Source organism: Acanthopagrus latus, chromosome 23, assembly GCF_904848185.1.
Source record: "Acanthopagrus latus isolate v.2019 chromosome 23, fAcaLat1.1, whole genome shotgun sequence".
NCBI lineage: Eukaryota > Metazoa > Chordata > Actinopteri > Spariformes > Sparidae > Acanthopagrus > Acanthopagrus latus.
Window position 1 is genome coordinate 20433907 of NC_051061.1, and position 26552 is coordinate 20460458.

The following is a 26552-nucleotide window of genomic DNA, read 5'->3' on the forward strand; positions in this document are numbered from 1 at the left end:
GGCTTACACCACGATGTGCTGACACCTGCCTGGTGCTGATGGTGGATTGTGTCAGTAAGAGAGAAGAACAGCTTTTAACCTCGTCTGGCACAGAAGAAAATATTAATTGTCATCTGCTCTCTTGCAAACAAGGGACCCGTTAAAAGCTTTAAGCAACATTACATGTCCAAACACCCAGGGATCGAGCTGCTGGCTAGTCTGTTGCCATAGAGACATGTTGTTGTCATGCCGACAAGCTGGCCAGTGTGTAATGTGCAAAAACAAGGGATAGGGTGAAAGGATCAGACCACAGGGATGCTCACAACTTCTCCGAGGAGTGGTAGGGTGGCAGTTTCCTCGAGAAGCAGTCACCTCTCAGGCTGTGAGTGTGCACTGCTAAGTCATGCAAGGTTTGGAGGATGCGTTCGTATTAACTCCTGTTGGGTTGGCTCGCGATGAAAGGCACAGGTAGAGAGAGTCAGGAAGCCTGTGGAGGCAGAGGTCGACACTTTGCAAGGAAGAGTGAGAGAGAGAGATTTGGCATGAAACCGGAGGTAGAAGAGAAGGACTCCGTGTGCTGGTTCTGCCGAGCTCACTACAAGCAATCTGAAGAACCTCTGCATGGGCACTTCAAAATACTCATGATTTATGCCTGTCAGTGCTGTCCATATGTGCCCGGAATATCTGATCAACTCCACTGATGTAGCTCTGTGCCTGCTGTGGGAGGGATAGAGGGATGGAGGGAGGCAGGGAATAAGGGACTGAGAGAGACTGATGAATAAAAAAGAAAAACGAGGAATGGAGAGAACAAATAGAAGAGCTGTGTGGATGTGATGACAGAAAGAACAAAGAAAGAGCAAGAGACAGAGTGAAAACAGGGACAAAGAGTTATGTACACGGACTGACAATTGAGGGAGAGATGCTAAAAAAAGAAGCTAACAAAGAGAGAGAGTAAATGAAGGACAGATAAAGGAAGAGAGAGGCTGAGCGGTGTTGGGCCCCGTGGAAGCCACTGACCACTCTAATTATCCTCTATTTTCTTCAAACAAGGCTGAGGCATTGTGAGTTGGTCCCCTGGGACATAACCCGCTCCTCATTTTCTCTGAGATTCAATTCCACTCCATCCTCCGCTGTCTTTTACATATAAAACACTTTCTTCAATTATTCCTCTGACGTTCATATCTGTATTATTTGACGCTTGTGCCTATTCAGAGTGACTGCTCATTTCGCCCCACTCTAGTGTGACTAGAATCAATCCCAGACTCATTCCAAGATAGGCAGGGAGCGTGAGAGAGTCTGTGTGTGTGTGTGTGTGTGTGTGTGTGTGTGTGTGTGTGTGTGTGTGTGTGTGTGTGTGTGTGTGTGTGTGTGTGTATATAGCTGTTTGTTGAGTATGATTGAAGACAAGACACCGAGTGAGATTGGAGAAAAAGCCAGACCAGCAGAGGGAGGGCAATATAATTTAAAAAGAGTGTGCAAATGAGTCTGTGTGTGTGTGTATGTGTGTGTGTGTTGGCATGCAAGAGTTAGGCCAAGGAAGTGAGTGTGCTCCGGTGTGTGTTTTTTGTGTAATGAAGGTGTTTCCAGCTTACGCCCGCCCGACTCTCTCTCCCTTGTGTAGGACAGCATGGTTTATTTGAGATCAAATGAGGCTACAATTACACGCTGGATGCTTTTCTCTCTCAATCGATTACAAACAAAAGGAGCATTCCATCAGAGGCTTTTAAGTAGAGGTGCTGCTGCATGCACTGCCATCTATAGCGCACTGGCTCATTGTTGTACTGCTGCGAGTCTCACAAGAAATGGGAGTTGGCTTCAAGAGCAGCGAGAGAGGTAATTTCAAACGGATGCTCTCCACCCAAATAAGCATTTAGCGGAGGGGGTAGTCTTCATGTAAAACCATTTCCCTTCCACTGAGGGTAGTTACTGGCTGCTCGAAAAGTCTAAAGAAGTCATCAGGCAATACGCATGCTAATTTGCATATGAATATTTTAGCTTCATCTCCCGCTGTTAGAGGTGGAGACAAGCGCGCTGTGCTGTGTATAATAAGCGTGGTCATGGGATGTCTGCTGATAAGACAAGCGAGTGGAGTGGCTCGGAGTTTGGAGTACTAATTTGTCACCAAATAGCTCGAGGACTAACTAAACTTACAAACATCCTTTCAGGAAAAACTATAATGAAATTCAAACATAATACATCTTCATATCTAATTGAATATCTCATAATCTTGTGAGGATCTAATCAGGAGCTATTTCACAGACCAGAACATATATTTGGCTTTTTAGCTGATTGACTAATTGTCCTGCGAGCAAAAAGTAAAAAGCAAGTCAGTTTTTGTGCTGCAAACACTTGAAACACACATTGATACCCAAACACGACTGTACATGTGGGTCATTTTACAAATCATAATCAGAAACTCGGCTCTTGACTGTAACTGTTTTTGACTCTGATATTATTTATTTGCGTATTGTGTGGGTATTATTATTGTCCTGATTGTACTCTCGTACAATCTCATTTAACTGCACACACAATACACACGATACATCCGACCTCGTCCATTCTCAGTGTAAGCGTCCTGGAGGCTTCGTGTTTCCAAATCACAGTTGTGTTTGCTGAGTATTGGACCAGGATTGGCTTCCAAACAATTTATCATGTCATAAATCTTGTGCATTGGGGGCGTCCTCTTAAAATGACCCCCTTTTCTATGAGCAGAGAGAAAATGTACACTTTCAGTGATGAATGTGAAAATATCCTGCTAGTGTCAAACTCTGCACAGTGAAGCTCAAACGTGTTTTTGCCTGGAAGGGGATTTTAAATAAAGGTTGAAGGACAATTAAATTCTGCATACATCGACCACCAGAATGCAAAAATCAAATCACGTGTTGGCAAACAGTCTGTCTGGCTGGAGTTAAATCAATGTAGATGACAAGTTTCCTTTGCAGGCGCATCGCCCGCGTAGGTGTTACGGGTCTGTGACACCCACACTTTCACAAAAGAATGAATCCACCCCCAACTTTTTCCTGAGGGAGTCATTGATGATATATAGTCTTTTAAAACCTATTGGGCAAGTTGGATTTGGAAGAGTAAACACTTGAAGTACGATACGTGTGAGCATTCAGGAATGGGGCCTCTGTCACTCGCTGGTTGTGATGACAGATTAAGAACAATTTAAAGGTATGAAATGACCTTTTATCTTAGTGATGCCAAAAGTTTGTCCGTGACTTTGATGTGGTATATGACATGTCAGTGAAAGCTAAATGGGTGTGACTGGACGACAAAGCTCCGTGGCATTTGGAAAATGTGTGATTGAGGAGTCTTTGCTTGTTTTAGTGATATGAAAGCTGTCACGCTGGTGGAGATAAGGTGGCCCCAAATGCAGGAGAAAGCAGGCAGGAAATGCAATGGAGGAAGTTTTGGGATCACAGCAAAGCATGATGACAGGCCGACACAATGGAACAAGAGGACCAGGGAAACACACAGACGACTTGACAAAGGCTGAACCACAGACTGGACTTAAATACAAACTAAGCTAATGAGGGGTTGAGGTGCAGGTGCAGTGACTGAGGTGGAGAAACACAGCTGAGAGCAATGAGTGGATAAACACCAGGAACAAGGAAGGAGCTGAGAAGACACAAAAAAAACAGGGCCGGGCTAACGAAGGAGATGCAGTGCAGGTGTGGAGGGAAAGCAAAGAGCAAGAAGACATTAAAAGAGAAACTGTGATGACAGAACCATGACCTGCTGCTAAATCATTTCTTATTCTTTATATTGACTATTACTGCTCACTGCTTACTCCCAATATTTCCTGCCTCCCTGCTTCAACTCTTCTGTTTTTTTCTGATTTACTTGACTCCCTGCTGTTTTTTGATTATTGTTCTACATAAACTGCCTATAAAGCCCTTTTGAGTTCAGAGCGTGTCCTGTTGCCAGTCACTGCGACACACAGACATCCAAATGAAAGAGAGCAAAATGGCTATCCTACTGAAGTTGTCTCTCTCTCGCTGCACCTGTGAAATGTGATGCCAACAGTCAGTGCCTTTTGATTCCTGAGCAATGGACCCTTCCCACTTGCTATCTGATTTATTTAATTGTCCTATGTTTCCTTTGAATCTTTGACTAATCTATTTTGGTTTTAAATGTGCACAGTCACATAAGCAAAATGTCGGCATTTCACGTTTCGGCAAACCACAGATACATTCAAACTGGTTCATGTCATACGTACCAAAACAACATGTCTACAATGTCTATCGTGTTAAGTTCACATTACATTACATTATGCTGTCTTTCATGTCAGGAGGTTGGAGGGAACGGTGGTGGCATCACAACCAGGTAAGCACCTGCTGAGCCAGAGGTGTTGAGACAGCATCTCAACATTAGTCAGCTCGAGCTTGTTCATATGTCTGATATGCAAACAATTTTAATCAGGTAAACTAAAACATGATCGTTTCATGAACCTTACCACTTGTCAGGCCATAAGCACAGCATGGTCACAAGAGAATTTTCAACCAAAAGAAAACCTAAAGAGAGCTAGATTATGTGAAATGCTTTACTTTCCACAAATCCATGGTCTGAAGAAACGTAGATTGCCAAAATGTACCTTGGCGACTGGGTTGCACCAAAATGTGACTCGTTTGTAAGTTCAATCAACAGCGGAAGCAAAGTTGTTTTAGTGTTAATAATGTTTGCAAAGTTAAGCATACTATTGTAAGGTAGACAGCAGGGTCTCAGGTTCAAAATGAATGGGAAGAGAGCTATACATTCACTTTCACTGGTTACCAGGTCAAAAAAACTGCATGTATGGAAAAACTGGTCAAATCTGATAGAAAACGCTTCCACCAAAACAAGGTTCCCAGCACGTTTTCTGACAGGTAATACTTCTACTATGAATGTGCATGCTTTCACAACTCCATCTTCTCTTACAGCTCAATCCGGAGTGCCACAAAGCGATGTGATCAGCTCGTCCCATCAGAGCACTCAACATTACCTCACAACAGTTATAAGTTTACTGTCTGAATAACCTCACTTTTCATGGTTTCATAATCCTGTATGTATCAGTGTGATATTCTCCTCCTACATGCCTGTTAGAGTCCATCTGCAGCCGCACCAAATTAGCTGAAACTGCTGAGAATCTCAACTGTGCGCTCGTGCAACAACAGGATTGGCTGATATGTTTGGCAGTCCCGCTGTGAAGCAGATGATTGGCTGTCAGGGACTTCTATATAGAATACTTTAAGTGGTTTGTCTCAACTCTTATTATGTCAATGCCTTTATTCTAATCTGGTATACTTTCAATATTCATAACAAACTGCAGTCATTGTAGCGCCACAGGTCTGTATGAGGGCCACAGATAAACTGTGGCTGTAATTTCAAGATGCTCCGTCCAGCCTGAGACTGACACAGGTAGCCTTTCAGCGCCAACTGGCATTGTCAACAATGCCAATAAAGCACTTTCAACACAGAACCAGCACATGGCAATCAACACATTTCACACTTTCTTTGTGTTTTCGCGCATCGAGCATCAGCTCAGTCAAGCTTCAAATATAAGCCCCGTATCGCGCAAAGTTGTGTAATGGAGCTAAGTGAACAACAGCCTTCTACACAATCAACAGCTCTGTCATCCTCAGCGTAGACCCTGTGCAGCTGCTGAGGGTGATAATAAGAGAGGGCTGCAGATTTAAGCGTATGCTACGTTTGATGAATAACTAGGGTGTCATTGCTTCGGATTGAGTGGGAGTTGGATTTCTGTATAATGTGCTGCTTTTAAGGATGCTTTGCCATCTTTGATTGTAGGCATTCCAAATGGTAAGAAAATTCATGAGCAGGGACTTGGATTCCAGACAGTCCCTGATGTAGATGTTGTTCTGCTATTTGCTGTTTGTCATTCAGCAGCCAAAATTCTGTCAAATCCATCGGTAGTTTGTAACTGAAAAGGCTGTGACACCCTTCACAGTCCAGTTCTGTGCAACCAACAGGGACAAAACTTGTGAGTTCCTTCTTTTTTAGTATGTTTCTTTGTTTGTTTTCTTTCTTATTTTTACCACCACCTAATCTAAACCAGAGTCTGGTAGGGAAAATAACTCCTCTACCTCTCTGATAGAAAAGTGTGTGCGTGTGTGTTTTTTTCCTCTGTTTGTACCCTTCGATTCTCAAATAGAAAATCTGTTTTAAATCAACACAGAGAACATTGTCTTTCAAAAATTGCTGTCATTTCATTTCGCTGTCACATTTCGCTTACATTGTCCTGCTGGATTATGAGCCTCCGGTCCTGTCTGCAGTGTGGCCAGATGAAATATATTCCTAACCTGATTTTAAAGAACAACCAGCCTCACAGTGAGATATTCTCATAACACAATGCAGCCACAACAGGCTTGCCAACTCTGTTTCTCTCTGCGTGCAATTTCAGACTGGTGTAGCATTATTTTGAAGTGCAATGTGACACATTTATGGGAGTAATGAAACACACACTCGTACGTACAGTATCTAGGTCACCTTGTATTAGAACTTTAAGGGCTGTCAAAATGAAAGTGAGGCAAACAATAAAGGCAGCAGACGCTCCTTCATTACGAGTTTAACACCACATAAAAAGTGAAAATGATTCCTTCTGACTGAATACAGATCCACTACCTCAGCCGTAATCTTTTGTACCTTTTGCTCTCTCGGTCTCATTCAGAATTTACATCTGGCAGGTGTTTCCATATTCAGCGAGGGCCTTGCCCCAGCGGGAGTGGTGTGAGCACACGGGTAATAAGCACACTCCGCTCAGGCTGTCAGGGGGAAAAGACAGGAGCGGCCTCCGCTCCGCAGAAAGCACAGGGGACCCAGATGAAGGCGATACGAACTCCATGTGTGCATGTGGGCGCTTGGCTGTGGGCACATCTGCGTGGTCATGCGCGCATGTATTTTGCGTGTGTTTATGTGCAAGTGTGTACACATAGGGGAAGGGCTGCTGTTCCAGTCTGCTTGCTGACAGACAGTCTCTTGGTTAATGAGCAGCTGTCGGCCATCACTATTCATGAGCCCTGTCACTCACCTCCTCTCTCAAAGCTCCAGCACCTGAAACCCTGAAACCCCCTAGTCTCTCATTAGCGCTGCAGCAGCTCAGGCATCAACAGTCAGCTCTCTCTCAAGCATTAGCATACATTCGTTCTACAACATGACCGTAACACCCGTACACGCGTGTAACAACGTTTAAAAAAAAAAAAAAAAAAAGAGCGCACAGAGCAGCAGAGGAGCCTGCGTCTTCAGTGGAATTCCAATTGCATTGTGGTTTAAATAGAGCAGGTTCTGGTTCATTCAGACAGCAAAGCTTTCAATCAGCACATCGCTCCACTTTCATCTGATGCTGAAACAGCCGTGCACATGGGACTTGACTAGAAATGGTTGTTTGATGTGTCCTAGAGGAAATTGACAGAGAACTGGGGGTTTAACTAAAGACCTCTGTTTGTACCGCACTGTATGTAGAATAGTCAAAGGAAACGAAACAGCAGCTGCTGGCCTGCTCTCTCTGCCTTCATATTTGTTCACTATGTCCAAGACAAACAGGTCAGGGCTCATCAGTAACAAAGAATCGACACATGGTAGAATACGCAACAAGAAAACCTTGTGTGTAAGTGGTGGATGTTGAATTTAAGATCATGCGAAAGCGGTTAGTTACATTCCTTCTTAAACTTTAAACAGCCACGAGAAGCTCTTCCTGTTTTGTTGATTCTGTTGGCCCATGTGGACAGAAGCATTATGAGCACCATCGCCTCCTGTTGTAAAGATCTTAGCTAACGTGTGCATTTGTTTGGAAAGAGCGAGAAAGCGAGACGCAAGATATTCTGAATTCTGTTTTCATCTTCAAACACAGCAGTTGGCAGGATGCATGGCGACGAGGTAATGTATCAAGTTTTGACCAACACGTCCCTCTCCCAACTCAGAAAATATAACCATTAGCTTCAAGCTATGATGCTCCACCTACCTGACAGACTTGTCCTGTTTTTTATACCACTGCACTAGAAAGGCAATTCAAGAAGTGACAAAGTGTAACTACAGTGTCAAACTTAGACGCATGAGGCCACTGACCAGGCTGCTGAAGACGTCTAACATCTTGGGAGTATTTTGTGCTTTCACTTTAACATGTTATCCTTTTTGTCTTGTTTTCTGTCTGATAATCAAATAATAAAACCATCAATCAGTTACTACTTACCGTAGTAAGAATAAAATAAAACTTTGATTTAGTGATGGATATACTATAGAGCAGCTGATTTCTTCAGGCTGTGAAACCCCATCGACTCTCCTCTGCACTGTGCCTTACAATTCTGTGGCACATCCGACCCAGATAAATTGGAATCTGAACCTGTGACAGACAATAGGAATAACTCTAGTAAAGATATAGAAAACCAGTTAATAGATACATTTAATCTGTTCTGTTCATTGTGAAATGATCAGGGTAAAGGTTATTCCTTAATGCTAGAGTAAAGATGATCATTGGCAGTGCAGCATTCCCAACTCTCTCTAATCTCTTCCCTGCCCGTAAATTCACCCTGAACTGATTCAAAGCCACCAATGCACTTTTGTCTGACCATACGGTGAGTGTGTGACTGAGATAAAGAGAGGGCATGAGTCATGCGATCCTGCGATTTGCGATTGTTCAGTGTACAGCCTGAACAAAGGGGAAAAAACCTCAGTCTGAAAGAGCGAATCAGAGCCAGTGAGAAAGACAGACATAGAAAAACGAGTGACTGCAGGAATAATTCCCGATCGCAGATTCAGAATATTGCTTCGTGTCTCAGGTTGGTGCTGAATTATTGAAGTGCAGCAGAGTCAGGCCCAATTGTGTTCATTACAGTGAAACATATGAAATTATAATTCAAACGTTGCCAGTTGCACTGACAAGTGGAGAGAAAGGGATGCACTTTATCCACTCAGCGTGTATTGATTGCCTGGCCTTATCCATTTTACAGAGATTACACGACATTTTCGATTAAGTACAGGTGACAGAAAACATATTGCCGCCTCTAACCACTATATGAGTTTCAGCACCCGCACACCTCAAACAATGTATTTCATCTGTATCTCCCTTTAGACTAAATGAGGCTTTTGAGTGCTGATACTTTCTTGGTCTGTCACACAACGAGCTCTGCTTTCTCTGCAGATCGCCTCTGCCATGCAAGATTTATGAAAAGTGTCCAGGTGCCCATGAAATGCTGCCACGTCTGATTCTCTGTGATGAAGTAACAACCGTGTCAGTGCCACAACAGGAACCGATACAGGACGGCGTGCATTGATCACTCAGAGAGGAAGAGACACGGAAAGGAAGGGAAAAGGGAGGGAGAGTGAAGGGAGAGTGAAGGAAAGGGGCCGGGAGGGGAGGGGTTGATGGAGATGAGGATTTCTTTGCATTCAGGACCACAAACGACAGCAGCCGGAGTAGTGGAGGTGAATGGAAACGATTAGTTTCCCCGGCTTTTCAACTGAGGTCTGAGCCGGTGGACTCCCACAGCTGAATCACTCAGTCTCTGTCTCTCTCGCACTCCTTCCCTCGCTGCTTCGTCTGATTTATAGGAAGAAATCATCTCTATTGAGCGATGGGGTCATGCAGTTACCACGCGCTCTCTCGCGCTCTCTCCTCTCTCACTTACTCTCACTAACTAACAAATCAGAAAACCTGTCTCTCCACTTACAGAAAAGCCGGATACAGATCCCATGTGGAGGTTTCTTCTGCTTCCTGATCAGGGCTAAATGTGTTCATTAACACTGTCTTCCTTGGATTTATGAACAGCTGTGCATGTTTAAATTGGCTTGAGTGATTCATACAACACAGGCCTGCCGCGTGAAGGACTCTCCCTCTCTCTCTCTCCCCCTCATCCCCCTGTTTCTCCCCCTGTTCCTCCTCCACAGTGGTAAACAAGACACCACTGATTACTTCTGCTGTCTGAGGGATCTTGCAGACAACTCAGTCATCCTTTTACCGAGGACTAAGTTAAGTGAGGATGGCATGGCAGTAGTATTGGTTGTGGCTGTGGCAGCGGGCACTGAGAGCTGCAGCAGACGGCAAATTAGAAGTAGGATGTGTGTGTGTGTGTGTGTGTGTGTGTGTGTGTGTGTGTGTGTGTGTGTGTGTGTGTGTGTGTGTTGGAGGCGGCGGGGGTGTTCTCAAGCTGTGCGTTTGAATCTGGGTTCTCTGTCTGCCAGATAATTATCTGACACTCTCAGACAAACAGGGCCTTGGGCTTCAGAATGTCACCCTGCTCTTTGTCCACTCGCCCAGGGATTTCTATTGCCCTCCCTCGCCTCCGAGCCATTTTTCAAACTGCTTTACTAATGTTAGCTTTGTCGATAAGCGCCTTTGATGGAAAAGGCATCGGCGGAAATGACTCCCCCCACCCTTCCTGAGATAAAGGAGCTGTGGATGGGACCTGGCAGGAGAGGCGCTTGCATGCACACTAATAAGAGCACCCCTGCTCAGCCGCAACTGCTCCTGATTTCACATACCCACACAGGCACACACACACACACACACACACACACACACAAGGCTTACGCTTCAAGGAGCATGTTCGGCACAAGCCAGAGACGATCCAAGTTATTTCCCGCCACTTGTATGGTACAAGATGCTAAACTGAGAGCAGCTTGCACACGCATCCGCACATCAGCGGCGTGGAAAATAATGTCTGCTCTTATCTACTGTGACACAACATCCGGATTTGGGCTGACGTGCCGAGACCACGGGAATGTCCCTGTACACCCGGAAATGTAGATATTCCCACTGACTCTCCCTCCTCCTCTCTTTAATCTGAACGTCTGCTTAATTTGTTCCCTCCTCACTGTGACTTTGTGTCGCGTTCGGCTTCGTTAGAATCAATGTCACAGGAGAGGAGCTGAGGGCAAGGGAAGCTATAGTGAGAGAGAGAGAGAGAGGGAGAGTACAGGAAGAGGCAGATGAGGCAGTCCAACAAACAACGATGAGGAACATCGCTAACATTTTCATCTCCAGAATAATGAGACGTGTGAGAAGAGCGAGCGAGCGAGAGAGAGAGAGAGAGAGAGAGAGAGGATCTTGTTTCCATTATGCAGAAACTCTTCCTGCCTGTGGGTTACAGTAATGTACTCCTGGGCCTTAATGCAGCTCATCAATGCCAACTCCAGACCTGCAGCTCCCGCTCAGAACAGTGATGGACCAGGAGCGAACAGCAATTAGTTTGGAGCCAAGCTCAAGGGTACACCGAACATTTTCACATCTGTACGCCGAAGCGTTCAGTCATTTTGTATCTAACACGGATATTATTTGTCAGATCAGAGTGCATCAGGTTTGGTGTGCCTCCCAACAGATAAAGCGACAAACAATCCTGTCCAGATTGCATTAAAAGACAAAGCTCTGGACGCTCTCAATCAACAGCACAGAGTTCAGCAATCCTTTGAATTTAGATACAAAAATCTACTTTTGTAACTCGCTTTGTGTTTATCTATTTACTCATATTCACAAACATGAAGTTCAAACGTCAAACCCATCTGTTGACACTATAATTTGTTTTTAAGGGGGGAATGAATCATAAAACGAGAGGAGAGAAGTTATGTTGTTTGGAAAGAGCGAACAGGCCAAGATCTTTGGGTGCTAGTGGTATGCAAAACAACAATTATGCAAAAAGACGGATATTCACATGACGAGCTTCCTGTTCTTTACTGTCATCTCCCAAACTTCCATGAGTTGTTAAATATTGTATTTTTCTTTTTTGCAGCAGAAAGAAGGACTTAGTAAAAGAAGTAAAACAATATATAACTTTAGACTGTTTCCTTTCAGATCCATCCACACTCTCCTGCACTGCTGTTTGTATGTTGTATGTTTGCTTTTGTGAGCATACAAAAGCAAATTTCTCTGCATTTCAGTGGGATTTCCACAAGCTTTCACAGAGTTGAGCTCCGGGATCAGCTGGATGAAGGGCTCTTCTCAAGGCTTTGCTCAAGCTGGTTTATTTCTGTGGCAGCGGAGAGACTGTGTAACAACGGTTTCCAAATGACTGTCATGTTTGACAACTCATTTCTGAGGGTTTATTCTTGTATTTGAGCCTTTCATGAAGATCTTCAGCTCTCAATAGAGATAATAATTGTATAGAACCGCAGCACTGTTACCTAATAAAGATCCAGCTCTCAGGGGAAGAAACACAGGACTTTGGAGACACATTGTCACAGGACCGGGGTGGACTGGTGGAATGTGAGCGAGGAAAAAGAGTAAAGTAATGTAGAAATACCATATTGATAGTCACACTGCTCTTCTGCTTGATCATTATTCTGAGGTAGTGGCAATAGATGACCTTTCCTGGCCAGGAGCTGAGTGTGGTTAAAATTCAATTGAGTGGAAGAGAGCAGGAAGGAGAAAAAAATAACATGGTAACCTTTATTCTGCCATTGACGCTAACCTTGAACAATGGGCCCCAAAGGGGATGAGCGCCTTGTACTTTAATGTGTGCGAGAATCGACTGTAGAGTGTGTGTGCATGTGTGTGCGTGTATGAGTCTGTGCAAAAGGCAATTATTGTGTGTATGTGTGTGTGTGTGTGTGTGTGTGTGTGTGTGTGTGTGTGTGTGTTTGCAGCAGCAGCAGAGATAAGTAAGCAGACAGAGGGACAGAGAGTGTGAAAGAGATTCGATGAAATAGTTTTAAACTCAAAGGTGTTAAAGTAAAGAGGTCGCCTGTTTGTCCGTCCCACATTAATGTCCATCTGCACAGCTCTAGCTGCATCAGAACTAGGGATGACCATTTTAAGCAGCTGCCTGAACTGATGGTCGGCAGCCTCAATAGTCGATTATCAGTTCAATGAAATATTAAATAATTTGGACATTTCTCCGTTGGAAAACTGTTTTAACCAGTGACATGATCCATGTTTGAAGTAAAATCAGGGTAAGACCTAAAATAACATGTAAACTAAACACCAAGTTACCAAAATGATAAATTAAATAACACAAAGTCATGGTTTCATTTCAAAGGTCCAATTGGTAAGAATTCCCAACAAATACATTTTGTCATTTCAGTGTATCACGTTTTCATTATTTGTAAGATATGTTTGACTTGTGCCTCTGATTGTCCGTTAGTACATTTTTAATTGGTGATTAATGATTCATCGTTAACATCCCTAATCCGAACATACCAAATCACCCCAGGTGCATTTTATTTTTAATCCTCAACCATTTCATCACTAACCTTTTCTCTTATTCTCACCATCCATCCCTCCCTCACCTCCGTCTCCTCTCCACCTTCACTCTTGAGGACTGAAACATGGCTAATTGAAACAGATGAACTGGGGAGCAGATCAGAGTTGATTACATCAGCTGTGTGGGGATTCTGATTGCTTGCTTGTTGGGTGAATGTTGCAGAACCAGTTGGTAATGAAGAGCCTTGTTTGTCTGTTGCTCTCTGACTGGACACTGCCGACATCGTCATGCTCTCGTGGATGTTGCTCTAACCTGCCTGTAACGGTCTTGAGAGGGAAAAAAAACAAAAAACAGAATGATTTCTTGTTTGTTTTTATTCGCACATCAATTTTTGACAAATACATTTGTTTTTCATTCGGGCAATAGGTTACTGCTCATAAAATCCTCAGAATAACTGTACAGTATATAAAATTAGTACAACAAACACTATACACAGGAGAGGCAGTGCAGGATGAGGCCGGAGGAGACGAGTTCAATCACTGGAATGTTTAAATGCTGTAAAACAGTGGAGCAGCGGGAAAATCACACATACTGGATACACAGTCTACTGTTTGAGTCGGAGGAGGTAGACAGAGCGTGAGGAAATGTCATTTGCTGAGGGGAAAATCAACAATTCAATAGAATTTACATACATATGTTATTTTGGTAGTATTTCACAGCTCTGTTTGTTAATTTAAGAGGCCTCTGTTTAAGCTGACACACAGGCAGACTGTGGTTATATTGTCATCTAAAACAAATCCCGCAGCTGCTCTTCAGACAGTGAATAATGGAATAGCATGGCGCCATATTAGCATGCATGGTAATTTCACTGGGATGTGAGGAGAATTTATCATTCACAGTTTTATTATTATTTTTTTTTAAAGGTAATTTGGAAAGAATCATTAAAAACATCTGCAGTGCAGCAAGTTCTGGAAATGTCACCTGACGCTTTCATTATCTACCTGATGATGTAATTTGTGGTTTCGGTCGACGTAAACACGGGATTCACTGCACACAGTCAGTGGAACAGGACAGAATGGCAGTGGACAGAGTCTCTCAATCTGGAATGGGGAAAATAAAAACTCTGGCCTGTTTGTAGTTCTTTAAGCCAATCACAATCAGCTTGGGTGATGCTAGACCGAGGAAGCAGCGACAATGCCGTTTCAAATAGTGTTAAGTGGAACTTGTTTTGCAAGTAGGAAGTGAACCCTGTAATTATGTTGGGTAAAGCCACACAAAAGGAAAGGTGACACCTGCTAGGTTTGTACATTTAGCGACCAGGTTGGTGTCAGAAGAACGTTGTCAGCCTGTCAGAGGTTCATGTTTCTGTTTTTCCCCTGCAGACTAACCACCATTACCTACCACCAGCCTACATCGAGCAATTCGGATTTGTGGAACAGCACAATGTCATTTCGAGTAGATTTTCCTTTTTATGCCATCAACCACATCGCTCTGTGCTGTCCCTCCCCTCCTTTGACCGGCCCTGTGAAATTGGCACACTCATCCAGAAGATATGCAAAAAAAAAAAAAAGCCCACAGTAGACTCGTCCCCAGCCTTTGAGGCTGTTGTCCCGCTGAAAGAGCAATAACCCTCTCCATCTCTAGCCACATAATCCTGCCCGCAGAGACACACAAACACAGTGACACAAACATAACAGAATCGTCTTTAGCACCACTGAAGAGCATATCACGTCACATGAACAGCAACATTTCAACATATGAACAAAAACTGAGTAACCTCTGAGTCGGGCAGAAATGTGAAAACACGTTATGTCAGCAATTATAAAAACACTTTCAAGAGATGTGTGAAATGTCTCTCGGTGTAAAGGACTGCAGTTAAGGCTAGAGAACATTTTAAACAACAGGCTCTTAATTGTTGCCCTGAAATATCCCCAACCTAATTGCTGAGGTATGTCATAGCAAGTATATACTGCAGGAGAAAGGATACGGGTCTGACATATACAGTGATGTAGTCCTTGGAAACATGCACGGCTCAAAAAGCTTATCATCAAACCCATGGGAGGGAAGCAGTCCAATAAAGGAAACAACCTTATCCGTTCAAGTCAGTGTCGGGTTCAATAACTAGCTACGCCTCCTGAATACTAATCAAGGTAATTCACTGAGAAAACTGCAGTTGAAGGGTAAAAAGGACAATTTATCATTCCTGCACACAGGAAATTAATTACTGTACTTGTGTGGAATTAATGTGCTAAGCTAGTTCACAACTGCTGTGCAATTGTCATTATAGTGAAATTTGAGCATGCAAATGAGTACGACTGCACCTCTGAATTATTCAGTCGTAGTCTATAAAAAAACATTAGGTAGCAACTAGTTCATCCACAGTCTTAAAAGTCCCACTTAACGGAGCCGTGCCACAGAATGACAGACCGTCTCCTTTCTGTGATCAGACAGATCTGTCTGCTTTATAAGTGGTCATCGTCCTCTTTGTTCGTGAGGATACAACCATCAAACAGTGAGAGAAAAAGAACACAGAAACACTTAAAATTAAATAGATCTAATTGGAATATTTCCCTTTGGTAAATGTGCTTTGTTCCCACTGTTGCATATCCTCTTTTCTCGCATTTCTTCTCATTGTTGTAAAGCCACAGAACGTGGCCGACGAAGAGTCTTAAATAATGCACCACAAACCCACCACATACAGGAACAGAATATAATAAATATTGCTTGGGGCAGTGGTAAAAGTCCAGTTTCTTTTACTGAAAACTTGCTGTGTGTAATTTTTTTCTTTTTTTTTTCTTTGTTGTTGGCAAGACGTTAACCGTTGAAGCACACTCGTCCCACTTGGAATCCAAACTTCTGGTTGCTCTTGCCAAAGTCTGCTGGAGCCACGTCTATAATAGGGAGCAGCTCTGCCGAGGGGGAGTCAATCTCTAGAACAGTCCTTTCCTGACCTTTGCGTAACTGAAAGAGAAAAATTAAAGCCATTATTAGAATTTGCCTGGCTTAATTCCACTAACTAGCTCTCCCCACTCTCTCTGGCCTAAATCCATGTTCCCGTCAGTGATCTGATGGCTATTATTAAATCAAACACACGGTGACACAATGGATAGGCATATTAGTTTCGTTACAGTTAATTCTTATCAGCCCAGCGAGTCCCTTTTCCCTGGCATGTCTCTGCACTGACCTGGCACCCATCATGCACTGCACTGATGAAGGGGCTTTTGGCTTGTGTCAGCTCCTCATCGTTGCTGCCCCTGAAGCGGAGGGCATGCTGGTAGGAGCGGGAGGTGCTGTCAAACCAGCCTGCCGAGTTCTGGCAGGTGTAGGTGAAGCTCTGCTTGGCCGTGGCACTCAGTAGTTTGAGGAAGGTCAGCTGAACTACATGTACAGGGTTCCCATCCCTGTCATCGTAGGAGAACTGGACAACACAGACACAGAGGTATTAAGGTTACAATTCTAAATGAGAACTTATTATTATCCATAGAATTTATTCAAACTTATATTTTGACTCATAACCTCTGATGTGAGACACATGAACGTTACAATGTGCTCCTCGTTTTCACACAAACGTACCATTTCCTATCGTTCACAGCAGACATTGTATGTTCGGCATGAAGATATTAAGATAATTTGTTGATGTGAGCATAGAGGAAGTGAGTCATACAAATCTGACTCAGTTTGTACTTTACGTAGGGACAGCAAATCAAATGTCCAGTACAGATAACCATCAACACCATGTTATGTAAGACAGCAAGAATCTCTTCCGTGACAACTGTGACTTGAGTCCAAATACATATAAGTAAAAAAAAAAATTGAAAGTGAAGAGGCTGTGGAACTGGGTTCTGTCTTACCTGTTGCTGTCTTAAAAAAACTGGAACAACATTTGTGTACTACACAGGCAGAGGAATATAATATTTACTACAGCCACAGGTTTAAACCAGCATTGAATGGCACAAAATCTCACTGAATGTCAATAAATAGAAAATAGAAGAACAGAAAACTGGTTTTCTCTCAGAGAGACGAAGCCAGAGAAAACAAGTCTGATCCTATAATCTGTCTGACAAACATGAAATCACAAATCTCCCAACTTGTTCTGATGAAGGGCTTTACGTAAGCAAGGATGAAAAAGTTATAGCAACTTCTCTTTAGAATCAGAAACACCAGAGAAAAGAAAAGTCGAAAGTCAGGAAATTAAATGGAAAGATAGGAAAAAAACAGCAGAGTCAAGGACTCTGCATGAGAAAGTCTGCGAATTGCAATTGTGCTGGCAGCACTGTGATTATCTGAGAGGGTTATGAGACCTCTGATCAGGTGCACATGAAAGGCCAGCGCTCCGAGCGTGCTGCCCTGAATGCTAGTCGATGAGACGCCGCTGCCAGTGGCTTTGTGTGACTCATCCTGACTGCTGCAATCAGCTGCTGGCGGTACCAAATCAGATCATCTCTCATCGCACATGGGCTAATAAATTACGACCAAATGATATGATGGGTAGATTTACAAAGAAACAAAAAGAATTCACATGTGCACATCGATGATCACACACACGCATGTCTTCACCATTATCAGTATCATTCATATGCTCTCAATTAGGAAGAGTAAATTAGCTGAAAAAAAGTCTGACATTTGCAGCCAGCTGAGATAAATGGTAGGTGGAGAGGTTTGATTTTTTTTTTTTTTCATGTACCTGCTTGCCTCTCCTGTATTGGCTGTACCAGCTTCCTGGATGCTCTTTGTTCCACGCTGCTAATTTCACCTAGACACACAGGGGGAGGGAGGGAGAGTGCTGAGTTAAAATGTTAGGCTCAAGGGATATAGGGAGTGATTTGTGCTCTGATGTAATATGACGAGGTCGGCTTTGTAAAGGCTGACAGCGAGAGATTGGAGACTTACCATCTCAATCCTCTTGTCAGGGTAGAGACATGTCTCTCCATCAGCTGTGAAGTTACAGTACACCTTAATAGAGTCTCTGTGACAGCCCTGGTTAGGATCAATCCAGTAGTCTCCTACAAAGTGCACAGAGGAAGGACATCAATCAAGCACCATTTGCTGATATAATAAACACATCCAGGGCAACAACATTGAAAATGCAATTAGCAAAATATTAAACAGCTTTTTAAGTGTGTTAAGAGTGTGTGTTATTCCTTGACTAGTTTTTCTTGGAAGGTGGTGAATCAACAGCAATGTCTTTGCTAACCATCTTTGTAGTCAGGTTGGACCATCATGAGCTCTTTGCAGGTCCGGGCAGGACTCTCAAAGGTTCCCAGGGGCCTCCTCATCAGCTCCACTTCTGTTTTCATGGAGGATAGGGTGGCAAAGACTTCCTCCATCCCTTCAGGGTCCTCCAGAGGCTGATCTCCCTGGAGGAGCTCCTCCATAGCCAGATCCTCCTCTCTGGATGGGGCTGCTCCTCCTCCCCGATCGGAGTGCCTTCGTCTCTTCCGCCTGCCCTCCCTGATAGGCAGGGGCTCGATCATCGTCGCAGGGAGGCCCTGGAGTTAACACAAAGATGTAAGCAAGAGGTGACGGAAGAAGGAGGAGAGTGCTGACACTGACAAGGCCATGATGTGGATCACTGGCAGTACTCACTGGGGGTCCTGGAGGGCCAGCAGGGCCTGTGTCTCCTCTGGGACCAATAACACCCTGAAGAATAGAGGAGGACGAAAAGTTTGTGTCAGTCATGTCTCACCTGGAGCTTCACTCGCAACACTTGGCTAAATCCCAGCTTTATCCAAGCAGATACACTATGGCTGCCGCTTTATAGGATTATCCAGTTGTGCGCATCAGCACTCTGTGGTCAAAGCCTTGGCTCTCAAGACACACTATAGTGGTTTTCATAACATCACACACACCAGAACCAAATCCTATTAAAAGGGCCCAATGGAAAAATCACACACAAGACAAGCATGGCTGTACAGCCGGCTTTTAGTTCCAAAGACATGCAGTAAACACAGTGGAGCATTATGATTATGAAGCATGCTACATTTAAGCCAACAAACACTTTTTCTCTTTTCTTCTCTTCCTCAGCATATGTTCCCAGCAGCTGCTAACCAAGCCGAGGTGTGAGTGTATGAATGGCAATGAATAAATAAGAAAGATTGTAGGGACTCACCATTTCTCCCTTCGATCCTTTCTCACCAGGTGAACCCTAAAAGTGGAGAGGAGGGATAATTAAAGCTTTAAAAGCTTAGAACAACAAAATACATATCGGCTACTTACTTTAAAATCAGGCACCTGCTTAACGACGTGGCAGATTATAGTGAAAATTATGACTTTCACTACTGAATGGCAATGAGTCAGAACAGGACTGTATGCTGTATCGGTCTTTAAACTTTAAACTTCGCCTAAAATTATTTCTGACAGGGTACTTGAAACGTTGGTTATGCAGGTTCTGAGAATCCCATTTCTAACTAACACACCTCAAGTTAACCTAAACTGACAGCACCTGTCTTGCAATCTCCCCTTCTTTAATGCCAGCACAAATGAGGGATTAGTCAGGAATAGCCATGGACCAAGAGAGAATCTCAAACTTTTTGGAAGATGAGGCTGAAGCCAGATAACATGTATTAACCAGTGGACCAAATAGTGGGTTGACAAATCAAACCGGACACGCAGGTTGGGAGTGTGTCGCTGCTGCACATCGTTCAGAAAGCTCATGCAAAGTTCACAACAGGCATGGGTGCATTTGTATCCCGAGTTGCAATACCCTTACGTAACCAGCAGGAAAATCCCTTACACTAGGTCTGGGCTTTGCTTAGAGGTAAGATTCCATAAATAACTACTTATATGTTTTTTTGCCCAAGTCATCCTTAATATCTAATGTTTTATAAATGAGGCCCCTGGTTCTCAGCTCTTTAAAGGTGTAATCATCAGCTAAATCCCTGAGATGACTTAGAAGCTTATAATGTGATGATTAATCAGCCAATTTACACCAGAATTGAAGAATGACTGTTCTTGGTGATATATATTCTGTTCTTCTCTTCATACACAGCATGTGTTTTTCACCTGTTTGTTTTACACCAGCAAAGTATTTGTAAAACGATGGTTTAAGATTAAAAGATGCATTTTTTCATCCAAAAAACACCTAAACAAAAAACATAAACAGGTTTCAACTATATATATATATATATATATATATATATATATATATATATATATATATATATATATATATATATATATATATATATATATATATATATATATATATGTGTGAGATAACATTGACAAACATTATCCATGCATTTATCCTGTGTTCATCATAGAAAAACATTCATATTGTTCTAACAGCTGTTTCACTTACTGAGAGTCCAGGTGGTCCTGGTGGGCCAGTGGGACCCGGTGTGCCACCCACTCCCTGGATATAAGAACAAACTTTTCTTGTTAGTGAACTGATCTTCCTTCGTGTGTCAGATGGATCATGTTGCAAAGACATGTACCTCATCTCCTTTAGGACCTTGTGTACCCTGAGGTCCTGGCAGACCTCTGTCTCCCTTCTCACCAGGCTCTCCTGGGGGGCCAATTAGACCGATCAGCCCACCATGACCCTGCAGACAGAGACATGGTTCATCACAATTGTTTGCACAATTGTTTTTCCAAGAACCTGTGAGAATAAGAGAATGTCTTCCCTCTCAAGGTCTAAACACTCACCTTATCTCCCTTGTTTCCAGGGTCTCCTTTTAACCCTGGAAGTCCTGGTGGCCCCTGTAAACAATGTCAGAAGTATTAGTTAGCCAATGATGTAGACTGTGTGATGACATGGTTTTATTGTGTTGGACATCCTGACTTGTCATTACTGCCACACATCCCTCCTCTCATTTAAAACAAAATAGATAAGGGTCTTACAAGTGGTCCTGGTGGTCCCGTTTGTCCTGGAGGCCCATTTAACCCATGCTCACCCTAGAAAATAAACATGCGAATCAAAGATCAGCTCACAATACAAAAGAAACAAGACCTAATGTTGGGACATCCTGATGATTGTTAGTGTGTTCCCTCAGTATGTTCTTCAGATTCAGACAGTGTACTGACCGAGGGACCTGGGATGCCCCGAAGACCTTCTGGCCCGGGCCTTCCCGGCTGCCCTTGGGGTCCCACTGGGCCCGTCTTTCCCACTGGACCCTGGGTTCCTGTTGCCCCCTATACAGCAGTCAAAAAGACATGTACAGCAAGACATTAGACAAAGATTTTAAACAAATAGCTTTGTCTGAAGGCCAGTGCACAAGCAAAGAGCTCATTGTCCTCCAGTCATTATACATACCTTGGCTCCCTTCATGCCTTGCTTCCCTTCTTTTCCTGCAGGACCTATGTGACCCTGGGGTTGAGAAAGGCAATGTTACACACAAACACACATATAGCTACACAAAACATATATTGTACAACATACTATCTTTTCATTGCTATATCAAATACACTGATGACACACAGCACTACCTTAATAAAGATACACCTTGAAGTCAGAAACCATATTGCTCAAATCCCAGATCTTGCTCTGATCTGTATTTGTCTATCTATTCTAATTGTATTTTTTACATTTTAGATTTTCTTATATTGTCATTTTGCCACATTTGTCGTCCTATTTTGACTTCAACATTTTCTTTATCTTTATTTTGGTTCTGTTTGAAGCGGCTGTTTGGCTTTTTTTGTTACATCTGTTTGGCTCTCAGTTATAAAAGGTGCCATGAAAAAAGTTATAATATAATGCATAGCTCACCCTTCTTCCAGGAGGTCCTGTTGGACCTGGCTCTCCAGAGGCTCCTGGGGGTCCCTGCGGAGAGCAGAAAAAGGACCACATTTAAAAACGTAAACAAATTCTCAGTCTTAAAATCACAGAGAAGTTAGTGAAGTCATAACAACGAAGAAGCAAAACCTAAAGAATAAAGACTTTAGTCCAGCAAACAACACTTACAATACTAGTGTTTTCTATATGTGCACTTACTGCTTTGCCAGGCTCTCCATGGTCTCCTTTAGGCCCTGGTCCACCATCTACTCCCTAAAAGAAAAAATAAATCATGTTTGACCAAGCTAATGATAAAACAATGATGAAACTCAACAATGATAATACTCACATTGACACCAGCTTCTCCAGGAGGACCTGAATCTCCAGGGAATCCAATAGGGCCCTATGGGCAAAAACAGCCATCCAAACATAAAATACATTGTGTGACATTCATAGACTGACTGACTTGACAACTAGAGCAAGAAAAAGTCACTGATTAAGAGGGACAAAGACTCACAAGGTTGCCTTTGGCTCCGTCTTCCCCTGGTTTTCCTCTTGATCCTGGAGGTCCAGCTGCACCGGGAGGCCCAGAGTCACCCTTCTCCCCCACATCGCCTTTAGTACCCTGGGACACCAGCATATGAAATGTCAATCAATGAAAGCTGAAGAGAGACAGTGAAGAAAGGATGAAACTGAGCGGGACAGGACAGAGAGATGGGAGCGGAGTGACTCACAGCAATGCCAGGCTCTCCAGCTGATCCCGGGTTTCCAGCTTCGCCGTCCTCGCCCTGGTAGAAAAGGAGCATTCATAAAGTATAAGATCATTTTTGGAATAAGAGAGATTTGAAACTAGCAGCTGAGGACAAACACTCATTAAGATACTGTTTAGTGGAGGTTTTACAATGAGTGAGAAGCAGGGTCATTTTATCATAAGCTTATATACAGTTATCAAGTCTCCATTAGAAAGATGTACTTCTGCATCACCTCTCACCTTCAGACCTGGAAGCTCCAGCACACACACCGCACACACACCACACACACAGCGGCACACAAGCCCACACACAAACCACCACCTCTTCACTGTCGGCACAGACACAAGTTGTGCAGTCGCTAAGGGGAAATGCTGACCTTCTCTCCAACGAGTCCAGGCTGACCAACTCCACCAGGCATTCCAGGTGGGCCCTGTCACAGGAACAGAGAGAGAAGCTTGACCAAAAATATCATAAAACGAGGGCAAGTTTGAAATATTCATTTGATTTTTGAGAAGGAAGTTCCTGGTGCAGTGTTTTGTTTTGTTGTGTTTGTCAGCAGTTCCACTCACAGAACGCTGAATCTAGAACAGAACTATCACAGCACAAGAAAAAATATTGAATGTCAGGATTGCTCTGTGGATAGAGTCTGAGTCACACAGTTTCCATTTCCCCTTCCCTCAATCAGTTTGTTTGTCCGTGCACGTGCATGTGTGTTAGAGCGCACGCTTGCATGTCAGTGCACTGTGCTTTCTGTCTTGAAACGAGCCCGGTAAAAGCATGTTTTCGGTAGAGTGCACAAACACGAGAGCTGAGTACAGCCACACACTACTACTGAGCTCCTGCTGTCAACTGCTTTCTCACAGCCCATCCCACCCCATTTCTCTCTTTTCCACTATTCCTGTATCAGTCCATTTATGAATCCCACCATCTCTGCACTGCTGTGTTTCCATCCTTCCTGTGATGAAGTACTAGCATGGCTCACACAGATTTCTGCAGCTCACTGCTAAATAATTGACCGGTGTGAGAGGCTGTAGAGAGACGGCCATTACTAGGGGTAAATATAACTGCCTCTTAGGGATGATAGTCTAATACTTCTTAATGATTCATAGAGCAGTAAATATAACTCTCTCCCAGGGATTATATTCTAATACTGTTTAATAATTCAAATTTCAAAAGCAGTGGAGAGTCTGTGGCAGGAAGTGTTCAAATGAAGACACTGTATGAACGGACAGGAGGCTGCAAAATAGAAAGTATCTGAGATGTGTGAGGATGAGCTATTGTTCAGTAAGAACTGTACATAATTCTGTGTATTGAACAGGAGCCTATCGATTCCAAAGTGGATATACGTTCATGTTTTTGTTTATACCAGAGGCATGCAGCTGCCATCAATTGAAAATGTCAGCCTCAAATATCTGAACAGGATGTAATTTCATCTTTACAAAAAAAAGAATGAAATCAAGAAAAATAATTATAAAGCCTCAGTGATACATTTCCATGAATTAATTTAGTAATGTACGGGCATCAGGCAATAATCTGACAGAAATACTTTTTGTTCATTATGTAAGGACCAATCATACTATTTGTCAAAAGGCAATGTAATTACTGTATGCTTATCATTTAAAACAGATGTATAAAAATCAATAAATCCAGCACTCTACCTCTCCCCCAATGGGCCCCTGGGGGCCTCGTGGGCCATGCTGTCCTGGAGGCCCCTGTGGAGAGAGAAATAAAATAGATTTATTAGAATCAGAGAGCAGACATGAGGATATACTGCATCAAAAAAAAACCCAAAAAAAAACAGAGAAATACACACTGAATGGGAGCTCTGGGTTGGCAAGAGTGTCGTAAATTAAGAGAGAGTGTTAGAAGAGGGCCCATGGTGGATTGCTTCTGCAATGGCCCCAGTATCTATGATCATTATCGTGGTGACATGATGAAGACATCCAGACAGGTCATTACCCTCAATATGACACAGGCTCTGATTCTCCCACACCCACCTCTCTTATTCTCTCTTATTAATAAGATAAAACCTCAAGCCTGTGATATGTGAGAACCATATTCTCTCAGCCGCAGTGACTGCATGTGATTTGACTTTTCTGTGCAGCTCAAGAGCGTGCCAAGCAATTAATCCTAACTGTGCTCAGCTTCAGTTTCAGTTGAGTAGATGTTGAGCTGCGCTCTGAATCGCTCTGAAGTCTGGGAGGGAGCCTTGTGTTGTAAAGAAACTGAGACAGAAAGACAGACAATCTGCCCAGAGAGCGACTGTGTGGGACCAGAGGAAACACATATCCTTCTGGCGGAGAGATACTTGAGCATTAGAGGGGAGAATTCTGTGATCCGCAACACTCACACATGAATGAAACTTCCCCACTGAGTCTTCAGCATCTCTCTTCTTCTCTCTTTCTCTCTCTCTTTTGTTTTGGTTCCATACTGATGCATTCCCTCCCTAATCTGGCGGTGGAAAAGAGAGGCTACAGAGAATCTTGTTGAGCGTGTGTTCATGGTTGACAGCGTTGTGAGATGACTGTCACAAAGGAGGATGCTCATTAGACAGCCAAGGCTGAGGCTAATCTGATTAGCAGCTGTCACACCGTCTTCCTGCTCACAATCGGTGCCCCGCCTCTTCCCTCCACACCACTGCTCCACTGCCTCCTTTCTGTCGCTCTTTCTTTTTTTATTTTCTTATCCCTTTTCTTCCTTTTACTTACAGGACCACCTATTCATTCTCTGGGCTCGTCTTTCTTGCACATGAAGTCATGGTCGCTTTTGTAATTCGCACTCACCCCTTGAAGAGTCTTCACACATTAAAAAGATGTCTTCAGATTGTTCTAGGTTGACAGATTTAAAAGGCTTTCTTTCTTTCCACCGAGGGATATCGTTCTGTAAGATCCCGTACACACACAGCCGGTGGCAACAGACACGGCACAGATATGAGGAACAGAAATAAGAGAGTGGCTGACTAATTTTTAACCTAAGGTTGTATTTTTTCACACTGATACAGTATATGTTCCATCTCACACAGGCAGCGCCCACTTATACACTTTGCATGTAACAGCTCACCAATTACATGCATGTGTGGAATGTAGCAGGAATGAGTCCTAAAGCCCGGAAATCAGTTAGCATTTATGAACTTCCAGTTCCCTCATCTCAGAGTCAAGAGTCTTTTTAATGGGTTTTCAGTCAGAGGTCTGTGGCTGATACGTTTTGTTCTATGATACAAAATATGTTTCACTAAAATGGCCATTGCTAAGAAATGACTGAATGATAGAGATGTATCTACTCACTGGTCCGTCTTTACAGGATTAACTTTATTCCAACTTTAAATTTCCAACTAGTAGATTGATGAATTTACAATAAAGCATGTACGGTATCATTTTAGTACTAAGATGATTGGTGTTGGTGGTGTTAACTGCTAAGGACAGCTACTGAGCAGAGCTAATCTGGGGTGTTTTGCCCAGAGTCAAGGCCATTACAATGGAAACACGGCACTTAGTTCATATACTGCAGTCCAGGAGCTTTTGTTGTTTTACATGGTTGATTTTAATTTTATTTTCTATTTCTTTTTTACTGACTGCAAGTGACTGTCACATTCTAACTAACTCTGTCTGGGTTGTGTTATCTGCAGGTATCAAGCAACATAATTATATCAAGCACACTTGTACTCAGTGGCCTACTTCTAATGCCGTATAATTATAATGGTGGTTTAGGAGCTGTTTATTGTACTCTCCTGATCCCGACAACATCCGCGCATCACCTAATTTTTCCGCAGCAGAGGGGATGCTTGTTGTCTGCTTCTTGGATATAGCTATCGCATGCAGTAATGCTTTAATCATGCTTGACCCCTCCGAGATTGACTGATAACAAAAACACAGACGAAGACATTAGTATCTCCTGTAAGTCACAGTTAAGTTCCGTCAAACTGAAGTTTCCATAACCACAACCAGAAAATAAATGTGTAATATTTTGGTCTTCATTACA

General features: G+C 43.1%; 1 protein-coding gene across 4 annotated transcripts in view; it reads right to left on the bottom strand.

The window, feature by feature from the left end:
* Positions 1-13465: 13465 nt before the first annotated feature.
* Positions 13466-26552, bottom strand: part of col5a3a (collagen, type V, alpha 3a) — a 51810-nt gene continuing 38723 nt past the window's right edge. For all 4 annotated transcript variants that reach the window (XM_037089580.1, XM_037089579.1, XM_037089581.1 and 1 more), the window contains 20 exons: positions 24233-24286; positions 22951-23004; positions 22557-22610; positions 22340-22447; positions 22172-22225; positions 22042-22095; positions 21817-21870; positions 21364-21417; positions 21135-21242; positions 20952-21005; positions 20757-20810; positions 20546-20653; positions 20410-20463; positions 19219-19254; positions 18696-18749; positions 18304-18598; positions 18000-18112; positions 17794-17862; positions 16294-16527; positions 13466-16070 (listed from right to left, as the gene is read on the bottom strand). In XM_037089580.1, coding sequence (XP_036945475.1) covers positions 15924-16070; positions 16294-16527; positions 17794-17862; positions 18000-18112; positions 18304-18598; positions 18696-18749; positions 19219-19254; positions 20410-20463; positions 20546-20653; positions 20757-20810; positions 20952-21005; positions 21135-21242; positions 21364-21417; positions 21817-21870; positions 22042-22095; positions 22172-22225; positions 22340-22447; positions 22557-22610; positions 22951-23004; positions 24233-24286 — 1812 coding nt within the window. In that variant the 3' untranslated portion in view covers positions 13466-15923. The remainder of the gene's footprint in view (positions 16071-16293; positions 16528-17793; positions 17863-17999; positions 18113-18303; positions 18599-18695; positions 18750-19218; positions 19255-20409; positions 20464-20545; positions 20654-20756; positions 20811-20951; positions 21006-21134; positions 21243-21363; positions 21418-21816; positions 21871-22041; positions 22096-22171; positions 22226-22339; positions 22448-22556; positions 22611-22950; positions 23005-24232; positions 24287-26552) is intronic.